At 49.4% G+C, this 14184-nt stretch overlaps 1 protein-coding gene across 1 annotated transcript in view; it reads right to left on the bottom strand.

Annotated features, from left to right (window-relative positions):
* The window catches only part of CCDC85C (coiled-coil domain containing 85C), a 225211-nt gene extending 213732 nt beyond the window's left edge, over positions 1 to 11479 (bottom strand). Inside the window, exon 1 of the mRNA XM_077467609.1 lies at positions 10451 to 11479. Within this exon, the coding sequence (XP_077323735.1) occupies positions 10451 to 11153 (703 nt within the window). The 5' untranslated portion in view covers positions 11154 to 11479. The remainder of the gene's footprint in view (positions 1 to 10450) is intronic.
* Positions 11480 to 14184: the final 2705 nt, after the last annotated feature.

Genomic DNA, 14184 nt, shown 5'->3' on the forward strand with positions numbered 1-14184 from the left:
CTGACAAAACGGTCCGATAGGAAACATTCCGTCGGAATCTCCGACCGTGTGTACAAGGGCTTAGATAAGTAACCACGGACACCAATGCTCTTTTCATCTCAATTAGGGTGACCACACACACACACACACACACACACACACACACACACATTACAATCTGATTGTACAATTTCCTTTAGCTGTAGCATCAACTATGTAGTACAAGGGCCTGCCAGATAGATAGATATGAAGTGAAGTATTGTTTGGGTCTGTCCTCATATTATAGTTAAGGTTTGTACATTTAGATTGTATAGTTTAGTTTATGGTCAGCTTAAGGCTAACTATGCAATCACCTTAAAGCGGTAGGTAGTTAAAGTGTTACTAAACCCAGGACCCTGTATTCAATATATGTTCAGTCAATATATTTACCTTAGTGTATATATAATACACTAATGTACCATAAGCTGTGGATATAGTAATTATTAGCAGGGGTTCCCCAACCCTAGAAAATTATTTTAAGGGTTCCAACTAGTTAAAATAGGCATGGATGAACTAGGGACTAGGCATTGGTCACCTCAAGTCTTATCCCGTAAAGATTTTGTAGCTATCTGTATGCCTTTGTACACACGGTCGGACATTCCGATGGAGAATGTCCGATCGGACCGTGTTGTTGGATAATCCGACCGTGTGTGGGCTCCATCGGACTGTTTCCGTCGGAATATCCGATCAACAAAGTTTTAGAGCTGGGCTATACAATTTTCCGACAACATGATCCGATCGGACTTTGTCTGATTGTTTATAGAGAATTCCGATCGGACAAAGTGCCACGCATGCTCAGTTCAAATTACGAGACCAAAGCTATTGGCTACTAGTCTGAACGTAGTCCCGTCGTAACAAAATAACGCCATCACGTTACGAACGATCGGATATTCCGACAACTTTGTCCGACCGTGTGTATGCAACACCAGTTTCGGACAAAATCCATCTGACAAAATCCAACGGATTTTGTTGTCGGAATGTCCGACCGTGTGTACAAGGGCTAAGAGTGGACTCTTCCAGGTGACCCAAAGTGTGAGGAGCATTTTTCCCAGTGACCATCACACTGATGTACCACAAGCTTTAGATATAGTAATTATTATTAACAGGAGTTCCGACACCAGAAAATTATTTTAAGGGTTCCGCCATTTTAAAAAAGGTTGATGAAGGATGGACTAGAGACTTGGTATTGTTCACCTACAGCCTTAGCCCGTAAAGACGTTGTAGCTCTCTGTAAGTGGGTATTCTTCCCAGTGTCCCCAAGTAGTGATGGCCGAACGGTTCGCCCGGCGGTCGTTTCGCGGCGAATTTCCGACTTTCGCCGTCCGCGGGTTCGAACGCCTTTTTCCGTCGTTCGCCCCGGCGGACTTACGTGTTTAATGTATACAAGAACTTTAACCTTTCGTGACACGTTTATCATGTGTTACAGGACAACCAATTGAGACATGACAGCTCATGGACACTTGGACATTCCCCCTAACCTATAAATACACCCGATCCGGTGGCCATTTTACATTCTTTCTTCTGTCACTGTAGGGAAAGGATCCTGTGTGGAGTAGGGACAGAGAAAACGCTAGCTATTTGGTACACAAAAGTTCTTTTCAGGACTGGTATAGGTGTTAGGTCAGCAGCCTGAGTTTCTTTTGTCAGTTTAGATAAAGGGACAGAGCGCTGTATGCTGCTATTTTAGGGACAGCTCAGCCAGATTAGTCTTTCTTCATCATCATCATCATCATCATCATCATCATTAGCTGTTACTATCAGGTCCACAAAAGAGCTGTTCCAGCTAATCGTTCCAGCCTACTCTTTTTTGCCAATTTGTATAGGGACAGGCAGGAAGCAGTGTGTCAGGCAGTGAGGATAATTTTAAAGACTTGCTGTTACTATTAGTTCCACAAAGGTTCTTTTCAGGACTGGTATCAGTGGTACGGTAATAGGCTTGTACACGTATAATATTCTTTCTTCCAAATATAGAAAGAATATTATACTTGACTGCTGCCCTTCTGCTGCAGTCTGCTAATCATTCACAACTCACTTGTTCCACAAAGCTCTTTATCAGGACTGGTAACTTGGTCTGTCTAGGGTGCTACGGTACATAGGCTTGGGTGCGGTACAGTCTGCTGTTCTGTAAGGACCGCTATCGGTCCACAATACATAGGGTTGCCGTGCACTACTGCTGACCGCTGCCCTATACTGCAGCAGTCCTTCAGCGGTATAGGGACTGACGCACAGTCTGCTAAACACTAATACACAACCTGCTTGGTCCACAAAAGTTCTTATAAGGACTGGTAACTTGGTATAGGGTGCTACGGTACATAGGCCTGAGTGCAGTACAGTCTGCTGTTCTGTAAGGACCGCTATCGGTCCACAATACATAGGGTTGCCGTGCACTACTGCTGACCGCTGCCCTATACTGCAGCAGTCCTTCATTGGTATAGGGACTGACGTACAGTCTGCTAATCACTAACACACAACCTGCTTGGTCCACAAAAGTTCTTATAAGGACTGGTAACTTGGTATAGGGTGCTACGGTACATAGGCCTGAGTGCGTTACAGTCTGCTGTTCTGTAAGGACCGCTATCGGTCCACAATACATAGGGTTGCCGTGCACTACTGCTGACCGCTGCCCTATACTGCAGCAGTCCTTCATTGGTATAGGGACTGACGTACAGTCTGCTAATCACTAACACACAACCTGCTTGGTCCACAAAAGTTCTTATAAGGACTGGTAACTTGGTATAGGGTGCTACGGTACATAGGCCTGAGTGCGTTACAGTCTGCTGTTCTGTAAGGACCGCTATCGGTCCACAATACATAGGGTTGCCGTGCACTACTGCTGACCGCTGCCCTATACTGCAGCAGTCCTTCAGCGGTATAGGGACTGACGTACAGTCTGCTAAACACTAATACACAACCTGCTTGGTCCACAAAAGTTCTTATAAGGACTGGTAACTTGGTATAGGGTGCTACGGTACATAGGCTTGAGTGCGGTACAGTCTGCTGTTCTGTAAGGACCACTATCGGTCCACAATAGATAGGGTTGACGTGCACCACTGCTGACCGCTCACCTATACTGCAGCAGTCCTTCAGCGGTATAGGGACTGACGTACAGTCTGCTAATCACTAACACACAACCTGCTTGTTCCACAAAAGTTCTTATAAGGACTGGTAACTTGGTATAGGGTGCTACGGTACATAGGCCTGAGTGCGTTACAGTCTGCTGTTCTGTAAGGACCGCTATCGGTCCACAATACATAGGGTTGCCGTGCACTACTGCTGACCGCTGCCCTATACTGCAGCAGTCCTTCATTGGTATAGGGACTGACGTACAGTCTGCTAATCACTAACACACAACCTGCTTGTTCCACAAAAGTTCTTATAAGGACTGGTAACTTGGTATAGGGTGCTACGGTACATAGGCCTGAGTGCAGTACAGTCTGCTGTTCTGTAAGGACCGCTATCGGTCCACAATACATAGGGTTGCCGTGCACTACTGCTGACCGCTGCCCTATACTGCAGCAGTCCTTCATTGGTATAGGGACTGACGTACAGTCTGCTAATCACTAACACACAACCTGCTTGGTCCACAAAAGTTCTTATAAGGACTGGTAACTTGGTATAGGGTGCTACGGTACATAGGCCTGAGTGCGTTACAGTCTGCTGTTCTGTAAGGACCGCTATCGGTCCACAATACATAGGGTTGCCGTGCACTACTGCTGACCGCTGCCCTATACTGCAGCAGTCCTTCAGCGGTATAGGGACTGACGTACAGTCTGCTAAACACTAATACACAACCTGCTTGGTCCACAAAAGTTTTTATAAGGACTGGTAACTTGGTATAGGGTGCTACGGTACATAGGCCTGAGTGCAGTACAGTCTGCTGTTCTGTAAGGACCGCTATCGGTCCACAATACATAGGGTTGCCGTGCACTACTGCTGACCGCTGCCCTATACTGCAGCAGTCCTTCATTGGTATAGGGACTGACGTACAGTCTGCTAATCACTAACACACAACCTGCTTGGTCCACAAAAGTTCTTATAAGGACTGGTAACTTGGTATAGGGTGCTACGGTACATAGGCCTGAGTGCAGTACAGTCTGCTGTTCTGTAAGGACCGCTATCGGTCCACAATACATAGGGTTGCCGTGCACTACTGCTGACCGCTGCCCTATACTGCAGCAGTCCTTCATTGGTATAGGGACTGACGTACAGTCTGCTAATCACTAACACACAACCTGCTTGGTCCACAAAAGTTCTTATAAGGACTGGTAACTTGGTATAGGGTGCTACGGTACATAGGCCTGAGTGCAGTACAGTCTGCTGTTCTGTAAGGACCGCTATCGGTCCACAATACATAGGGTTGCCGTGCACTACTGCTGACCGCTGCCCTATACTGCAGCAGTCCTTCATTGGTATAGGGACTGACGTACAGTCTGCTAATCACTAACACACAACCTGCTTGGTCCACAAAAGTTCTTATAAGGACTGGTAACTTGGTATAGGGTGCTACGGTACATAGGCTTGAGTGCGGTACAGTCTGCTGTTCTGTAAGGACCGCTATAGGTCCACAATAGATAGGGTTGACGTGCACCACTGCTGACCGCTCACCTATACTGCAGCAGTCCTTCAGCGGTATAGGGACTAAGAGTTTTGTCACAGGGTCATTTAAAAAATAATGACATGCAGAGGAAGAGGCAGGCCCTTCCGCAGGGGTGGTAGGGGTAGGGCAGGAGCAACAGGCTTGAGCCAAAGTGGGAAGTTGCAGAAGGTGCGTTCAATTACTTTAAAGGATGCACCAGACTTGGTTGAGTGGCTCGCTCAGCCTTACTCTTCTGCACCCTCCTCATCCTCTCGATCTGCACCCTCTTCTTCACTCTCTGCTATGTGCACCCCCAAAGACACTACCACCAACAACACGACCACCACCACCACCACCACATACCTTCCGCTTGAGTCACTGGAATTATTTTCCGATCCATATCAAGAGGACATTTCTGATGCGCAGCCACTCTTGGTATTGGATCAGGAAGAGGAGGTAGCAACAAGCGCTACTCAGCAGTCTGACGCCAGTACCCAGATCAGCCCAAGGAGGAGGTTGGTCCCCGGTGTTGCTGCCTACTCTACTTATAGCGGTGGGGAAGGTGACGTTGATGATGACGTGTCTAGTGATGTCACGTGGGTGCCCACAAGAGAGGAAGAGGAGGGGAGTTCAGAGGGAGATATGGACCAGCAGATAGGGAGGAGAAGCAGCAATGACTTACATTGCACAGCAGGGACAAAGCAGACTGCAAATGTATCAGGAGCGAGTCATCGACCATGTACGGTCACATCTGGCGCTCCCAGGACACCGGCACATGGCTCCGCAGTGTGGGCTTTTTTTAACGTGTCCGCTGCTGACAATAGCGTTGCCATCTGCAATCTTTGCAGTCAACGCGTTAGTCGCGGTAAGCCCAATACTCACCTAGGGACGACCGCCTTAAGAAGGCACATGAGCAGCCATCACCGAGCCCAGTGGGAGCAACGGAACACACAAAGCCACACTGCAGGCTCTCACCGTCCAGCCTCGTCTTCTACTTCTCCTTCTCCTCTCTCCTCACAATTGTCCTCCACTCCACCTTCCATCACGCCAAGCTCACATTTTTCTGCAAAAAGGCAGGCTTCCGTGGGCCTAATGTTTGAGCGTAAAAAAATGATGACGCCGGATAACCCTCTTGCCCAACGGTTGGCGGCTGGCTTGTCAGAACTCATAGCCCGCCAACTACTGCCATATAAACTGGTGGACTCGGAGGCCTTTCGCAAATTTGTGGCCATTGGAACACCACAATGGAAGGTCCCAGGAAGGAAGTATTTCTCAGAGAAGGGCATCCCAGAGCTATATGGCCATGTTCAGCGGCAAGTGAATGTATCTCTGGCACACAGTGTCGGTGCCAAGATACATCTGACCACAGACACGTGGTCTAGCAAACACGGGCAGGGAAGGTATATCAGTTTTACTGCCCACTGGGTGAACCTTCTGACGGCCGTCAAGCATGTAACCCGTGGCACCCGTGTAGATTTGGTTTTACCGCCACGGATTGCATGCAGGCCTGACTCTTCTTCTCCTCCTCCTACTCCATCCTCCTCCCTCTCCTCCTCAGCTGCCTCCTCCTTTTCCGCTGCTAGCGTCTCTTCCACTGCACCGCCCAAGCTCCCCAGAACCTATTCCACATGCCAGGTGAGACGTTGCCATGCCGTGCTGCGTCTGTTGTGCCTGGAAGCAAAGAGCCACACTGGCCCGGCACTCCTTTCAGCTTTGCGTTCACAGGCAGATGAGTGGCTAACACCGCTCAATTTGACAGTTGGTAAAGTGGTGTGTGACAACGGTGCCAATCTGCTTAGCGCATTGAAACAGGGCAAAATCACGCACGTGCCGTGCATGGCACACGTCTTAAACTTGGTCGTGCAGCGATTCCTTGTCAAATACCCTGGGGTCCAGGACATCTTGCGGCAGGCAAGGAAAATCTCGGCCCATTTCAGAAGATCTTACACGGCCATGGCTCGCCTTGCTGACATTCAGCGGCGACACCATCTGCCGGTCAGACGTCTTATTTGCGATTGCCCGACGCGATGGAACTCAACCTTCTATATGCTTGATAGGCTGCTCCAGCAGAAACGTGCAGTTAACGTCTACCTGTATGAACTCTGCGAAAGAAACGGTTCTGGGGAGCTGGGTTTTTTTTCACCGCGCCAGTGGCTGCTCATGCGCGACACATGCAGACTTCTGCGGCCATTTGAGGAGATCACCAAACTGGTCAGTCGCAGCCATGGCGCCATCAGTGACATGGTACCTTATGCCTTCTTTCTGGAGCGTGCATTGCGTCGTGTCATTGATCAGGCTGTGGAGGAGCAGGAGCGGGAAGATGAGGAAGTCGCAATGCTGGATGAATTCCCAGGGGGGGCTACTCTATCTGAGACAAGTCAACAACAGGAGTCTGATGAGGAGTCAGAGGAGGATGGTGCCGGGGCGGATGAGCAGGAGCAAGAAGAGCATGCTTTAAACCTTTCTGGGATCCCTGTTGTGCGAGGATGGGGAGAGGAGAATGAAGAGGACGACATTATCCTGGATGATGAGCAGGAGCCAGGCCACCACACCGCTTCCACTTTAGTGCAAATGGGGGCCTTCATGCTCCAGTGTTTTAATAGGGACCCCCGTATAAAAAGCATGAGGGTCAAGGACCAGTACTGGGTGGCAACGTACTTAGACCCCCGGTACAAACACAAAATGGCGGAAATGTTACCGCCGTCGCAGAGGGCTGTCAGAATGCAGCACTTCCAGGCCTTGCTTCGAGAAATGCTGCATTCTGCTTTTGCGTGCGCTGGCAGAGGAGCAATTCCCACTCCCAGAGAAGGATTTGCGGGTACCAATCCAACAGCGCCTGCAAGAAGAGGCCGGTTTGAAGATGTGTTGGTGACTTCGGATATGAGGTCATTCTTTCAGCCGACCCATCGACAGGTGTCATCCGGATCCAGCATCAGGGAACGCCTAGACCGTCAGGTGTCCGACTACATTGGGTTAACGGCCGATGTGGACGCTCTGAGGAGTGATGAACCCCTAGACTACTGGGTGGGCAGGCTTGACCTCTGGCCAGAGCTTGCCCAATTTGCAATCGAACTGTTGGCTTGCCCCTCATCCAGTGTCCTGTCCGAAAGGACGTTCAGCGCAGCAGGGGGGATTGTGACCGATAAGCGTACTCGCCTAGCTCACCACAGTGTTAACTACCTCACATTTCTAAAAATGAATGAGGCATGGATCTCGGAGGAATTCAACACATGTGATCAGTAGACCATGTATATGTCTATAAACAATTTTTGGAATCAAGCACACAGACCTTCTTAATTCATTTGGCTCACTTCCCTGACCCAAAAAAGCACACCGTACTATATGCCCCTACCCTCCTCTTTGAAGAGGTTGAGCGGTGTCATATTTCTACTGGGGCTGCTTATTATGAGGGGTTCCCACCATCCCTGTGCTGTGCTGACTTCCTCCTGGGTGTTCTTATTATGAGGGGATCACACCATCCCTGTGCTGTGCTGACTTCCTCCTGGGGGTTCTTATTATGAGGGGATCACACCATCCCTGTGCTGTGCTGACTTCCTCCTGGGGCTGCTTACGGTGCTGCTGTCAGCGCTGTATGTCACGGAGCTGCTGTCAGCGCTGTATGTCACGGAGCTGCTGTCAGCGCTGTATGTCACGGAGCTGCTGTCAGCGCTGTATGTCACGGAGCTGCTGTCAGCGCTGTATGTCACGGAGCTGCTGTCAGCGCTGTATGTCACGGAGCTGCTGTCAGCGCTGTATGTCACGGAGCTGCTGTCAGCGCTGTATGTCACGGAGCTGCTGTCAGCGCTGTATGTCACGGAGCTGCTGTCAGCGCTGTATGTCACGGAGCTGCTGTCAGCGCTGTATGTCACGGAGCTGCTGTCAGCGCTGTATGTCACGGAGCTGCTGTCAGCGCTGTATGTCACGGAGCTGCTGTCAGCGCTGTATGTCACGGAGCTGCTGTCAGCGCTGTATGTCACGGAGCTGCTGTCAGCGCTGTATGTCACGGAGCTGCTGTCAGCGCTGTATGTCACGGAGCTGCTGTCAGCGCTGTATGTCACGGAGCTGCTGTCAGCGCTGTATGTCACGGAGCTGCTGTCAGCGCTGTATGTCACGGAGCTGCTGTCAGCGCTGTATGTCACGGAGCTGCTGTCAGCGCTGTATGTCACGGTGCTGCTGTCAGCGCTGTATGTCACGGAGCTGCTGTCAGCGCTGTATGTCACGGAGCTGCTGTCAGTGCTGTATGTCACGGAGCTGCTGTCAGCGCTGTATGTCACGGAGCTGCTGTCAGCGCTGTATGTCACGGAGCTGCTGTCAGCGCTGTATGTCACGGTGCTGCTGTCAGCGCTGTATGTCACGGAGCTGCTGTCAGCGCTGTATGTCACGGAGCTGCTGTCAGCGCTGTATGTCACGGAGCTGCTGTCAGCGCTGTATGTCACGGAGCTGCTGTCAGCGCTGTATGTCACGGAGCTGCTGTCAGCGCTGTATGTCACGGAGCTGCTGTCAGCGCTGTATGTCACGGAGCTGCTGTCAGCGCTGTATGTCACGGAGCTGCTGTCAGCGCTGTATGTCACGGAGCTGCTGTCAGCGCTGTATGTCACGGTGCTGCTGTCAGCGCTGTATGTCACGGAGCTGCTGTCAGCGCTGTATGTCACGGAGCTGCTGTCAGCGCTGTATGTCACGGAGCTGCTGTCAGCGCTGTATGTCACGGAGCTGCTGTCAGCGCTGTATGTCACGGAGCTGCTGTCAGCGCTGTATGTCACGGAGCTGCTGTCAGCGCTGTATGTCACGGAGCTGCTGTCAGCGCTGTATGTCACGGAGCTGCTGTCAGCGCTGTATGTCACGGTGCTGATGTCAGTGCTCTGTATTACGGTGCTGCTGTCAGTGCTCTGTATCTCCTGCACCCTCTTGTTTGCCTACCCTGGTCCCTGACCTTCCCTCTCCTCCATTGCCTTCATTAGCTCCATAGTCCTGAATTGTCAGAACAATTTCCCAAATTAAAAAAAAATGCTTGTAGTTATCGATCCCAAATTCACCTCATACATGTATTATGCTATTGTCCAGGTGGTGGGACTACGTGCTACCCCCTAATAATTACCCCGTGGCCGCAAATTCGACCTAAAGGTTTGCGAAATTCGCCTCCCATTGAAGTCAATGGAGCCCGCGGCGAACGGTCGTTTTCGCGAACGTTTGTGCCCGTTCGCGTTTCGCGTTCGCGAAACGTCCCGTCGGAAGTTCGTCCATCACTATCCCCAAGGGTGAGGAGCATTTTTCCCAGTGAACAACACACCAATGTATCATGCGCCTTAGATATAGCAAATTATTAGGAGGGGCTCCCCAAGACCGGAAAGTTACTTTAAAGGTTCCTCCGTGGTAAAAGGGTTGAGAAAGGCTGCTTTAGACTGTATCAAGAGAACTGAACCTCTAAAGATCTGGGGCATCTCTCCATTGACCACCCAGGAAGATGGGCAATTCAACTTGCCAGCATTGACTCAGCTGAAACATCAGTGGACCCTTGAAGCAGCACTTAGAAAAGATGTATTCGCTTAATTATATCCACCGGTACTCAAATGCAATGTATAGATACAATAATAAAGGAAAACAAAAACTGGTCAAAACAACACAACGCTTCAATGGAAACAAGGAAGAAACATTTGTATAATGGGAGAAGAAATTTTTCATTGAAATAGAACACAGTATAAAAAGTTTGTATCTTTCTTCCCTGGGAATATGGTTATTTTCAGGCTAGCTTTGCCAAGGAAGGCGAGCAAATTGCTGCTTTCTCGTTAAAAAGCAGGTTATCCCGAACACTTCAAACACAAATCAGCAGACATTGATGGCCAATGGGTGAGCACTTACCATTGAGTCCATTGGGAATACTCCTGTGGTGGGGTAGGGTGGAAAGGTCATCTGCGGATCTCCTGATGGTCCCAGACTTACTGTTCTCCACCGGTTTATGGTGATGGTGGTGGTGGTCAGGGCTCCCTGCGCTGCCGGTGCTGGAGGTGCTGCTGCCATCGCCTACATCCCTGGTACCAGAACCCCCATTGAGGTTGGTGAGGCTGGTCTGGCTGTCTATGGAACTCCGAGAACCAGCTCCATTCCTTTCTTCGTCCAGCATGAGAACTATCTCCTTCAGCTCCAGGTTGTCCCTCAAGAGAGCCTCCTGCTTGGCCTCTAGCTCCTTCAGCTTTTGCTGGTAAGCCCCCATCTCCTTCCACATCACGCTGGCTGTGTGCCTACCAAACCTTTGCCATTCCCTGGACAGTTTCTTGCCCTTCTGCCGGTCATCGTCAAGGAAGCAGCAGAGTTCCCGGAGCTCCTGGTTGTCATCCTGAAGTTTCTGGTTGACCTCCTTCAAGCCCCTGATCTCATGCAGGTGGAGCTGCAGCCTCCTGTTCACGTCCTTCATCAGATTGCCATGCTCCACCATCAGGTTCATCTTCTCAGTCTCCACTTTCCTCAGCCTCTTGATGAGGTCCTCCTTGTTCCACCTCAGCAGCTCCTCATCTGAGATCTTGTTGAGCTCCTCCGCAGAACCTCCCTGGGCATGCTTGGCCATGGCAGGTGGTTCAAAAATATATGGATGGTTGTATACAGCTAAGGGTGCCCGATCAAGATCAAAGTTCCCTTCCGCCAACTAGCATCACTGTGCTGCTATACAACACATGAAGGTCCAGAGGGCTCATTCATTGCTGACTGCAACTTGTGCAGAGGGGTCTTCAAGGGACGTTCCCCCCCCCAAACATTTACTCCAGGAGGTTGAGTCCCTGTGTCATGGAGACTGAAATCCTCCTTGTGTAGAGATATAATCCTCCAACTCAGCCAGGGCTCGATCTTACAGCTCTGCTGTCTCCAGCTCATCTGAATCCGCCTCCACCCTCCCAGTCCTGCCTGTCCTCCAGCACTGCCAGCTTTTTTTTTTTTCCTCCTGTATCAAACAAGCTTTATTGACAATTACCTGGCGTACATCCCAAACTAGGTCAACGTTCTACTCCAGTTGAAAAATAACAGAGATGCGAGAGGCTGCGCTGAGCTCTGACTGTGGAGAAACTTCATTCTGCTCAGCGTCCGATCTGACGCTACTCACAAATATTTTATATATTTTATTTTGCGTTTGGATACTCCAAAAAAATAATAAATAAATAAAATAAATAAAAAAATACAAAATAAAAAAATATTTTGTTTTTGATCCTTCAGTATCAAAACGTTGAATGAATGGGCTGCAAAATCGCACTGCACAGGAACGCAGCACGCGCGGGCCAGTTCATGCCAGAACGCAATTTCGTGTTCTGTGTGCGTTTCCCACGCCGCATTCAAATTGTTCCGCCTTTGTGATCTGCTGCGGGCGCCAATTTATTCCTAACGACACCCAGAATGCAGTACCTTTGCGATCGATGTATTGGTGCGTTTTCTGAATTTTTCTGGCACTACGTTTTTCTGCGTTCCGGTGCAATTTGCAGCCCGTTCAACTAAATGGGCCGTAAAAAAATAAAATAAAAATCGCACTGCACAGAAACCAGCAGGAATTGCACAAGGACCGGCCTTAAAAGGGGGTAGCTTCCCCCTTTTCGTTTTATTTAAAGGATTATTATGGTCAATATGTGCACGTTACCTAGAGGTTCCATTAGGGTCTGTTCACATCTAGCGCGCCTGCTCAGTACATCAAAAGCGCAAGTAAAACAGTCCCATTTAATTGCTATGTAGTCTGTGGCTGTGGTGCGGCACGCTTTTGGAAAGTCCTGCTTGTCGCATGCGAAAAAATGCACCAAACAAGCATCTTCCATTATATTTAATGGTAGCGCACCAAAAACGCACCTTCCGTTATAGTCAATGCTAGCGCGTCAAAAAAGGCACCTTCCATTATAGTGAGTGGTAGGGCACCAAAAACAAAAACTTTCTGGTATAGCCAATGGCAGGGCAGCAGAAATGCACCTTCCATTATAGTCAATTAAATCGCACCATAAAACGCACCTTCCATTATAGTTGATGGTAGCACACCAAAGATGCACCTTCCATTATATTTAAGGTAGCACACCAAAAAACGCATTTGACATTATAGTCGATGGTAGGAAAGTAAAAAAGCAACTTCTGTTATAGTCAATAATGGCGCACCAAAAACCCACCTTCCATTACAGTCAATGGTAGCGTGTCAGAAACGCACCTATCATTATAGTCAATGGTAGCGAACCAAAAACACACCTTCCATTATAGTCAATGGTAGGGCACCAAAAACAAACTTTCTGGTATAGTCAATGGCAGGGCAACAGAAATGCATCTTCCATTATAGTCAATGGTAGCGCACCAAAAACGTACCTTTCATTATAGTCGATGGTAGCGCACCAAAAACTCACCAAAAACGCACCTTCCATTAAAATCAATGGTAGCCTACCAAAAATGCACCTTCCATTAAAGTCAATAGTAGCATACCAAAAATGCACCTTCCATTAAAGTCAATGGTAGCATACCATAAACACATCTTGCGTTATAGTCAATGGTAGCACACCAAAAATGCAAGACGGCAGGAATGGGGCCCACTGCAGAACACGTGAAAGGATCCCACTGCTGAGCCATAATAAAGAGCCCCCCGATGGGAGTAAAGGGCCCTGGGCTCAGAGAGAAGATGCTCGGGACCAGTGGGTAAGAGGGGCCCTCATCGTTTCTTGCACCGGAGCCCTGAAGGTTCTAGTTACCCCTTGGGGTGTAGCCTCATTCACTTGAATAGGGAGTGTTAAGCAGTGCTGCTGGCCACCAACCCTCATGGGGTTAAGTTTTGCCATGGCATGTGAACGCCCCTGTCTGATGCCAGTCTAAACGAGCCCTGAGGCCCCATCCACTCTTCACGTAACGGGAACTCCCATTTCCACTCGCGATTCTGTGTGGGTGATTTCCACGATTACGCGTGTTGTGCATAGGGCAGCCCATTCACATCCTATGTGCGTTTGTCACCCAAAAAAAGCTCCTGCTCCTTTTTTGGGACGACAAGTGATTTTTAAAGGCTTGTTTTACCGCGATTGATGTGCGATTCCTGCGCACGACAATCTCAACAAATTTGCACCGTTTTTGGGCTGCCATTTAGCATGGCTGGCACCCAAGCTCCCGCTTTTTGCAGCAATTGCTGAATCGTGGGCAGAATCGTGGCTATTGTGCTTGCGATTCCAAATTGCCAAGTGTGAACGGGACTCTTGGGCATAGCAGAAACGTGTGTTTCTTCCCACGTTTTTCTGCAAACGCATGACAGTCTCAACAAATTTGCACCGTGTTTGGGCTGCCATTTAGCATGAAAGGTACCCAGGCGCACATTGCATTTTTTGCAGCAATTACTGAACCGTTGGCAGAATTGCGGCTATGCGATTCCAAATTGCCAAGTGTTTGAACGGGACTCTTGGGAATAGCAGCATTGTGGGTTTCTGCCAACGTGTGAAAAATGTGCTAAAACGAGCGACGTGTTTGCGATGCCAATATTTCCTAAGAACACCCCAAATGCGGGTAGCAGTTGCACTTGAATGCGCTGCCCTACAGGCGACAAGTGCCCCCAGGGCTGGTGCAAGGATTTTTGACACCCTAGGCAAAACCTCATTATGCCGCCCCCT

Source organism: Lithobates pipiens, unplaced genomic scaffold (genome assembly GCF_037356315.1).
Source record: "Lithobates pipiens isolate NorthernLeopardFrog02 unplaced genomic scaffold, aLitPip1_a1.2 Scaffold_57, whole genome shotgun sequence".
Classification (NCBI taxonomy): Eukaryota; Metazoa; Chordata; class Amphibia; order Anura; family Ranidae; genus Lithobates; species Lithobates pipiens.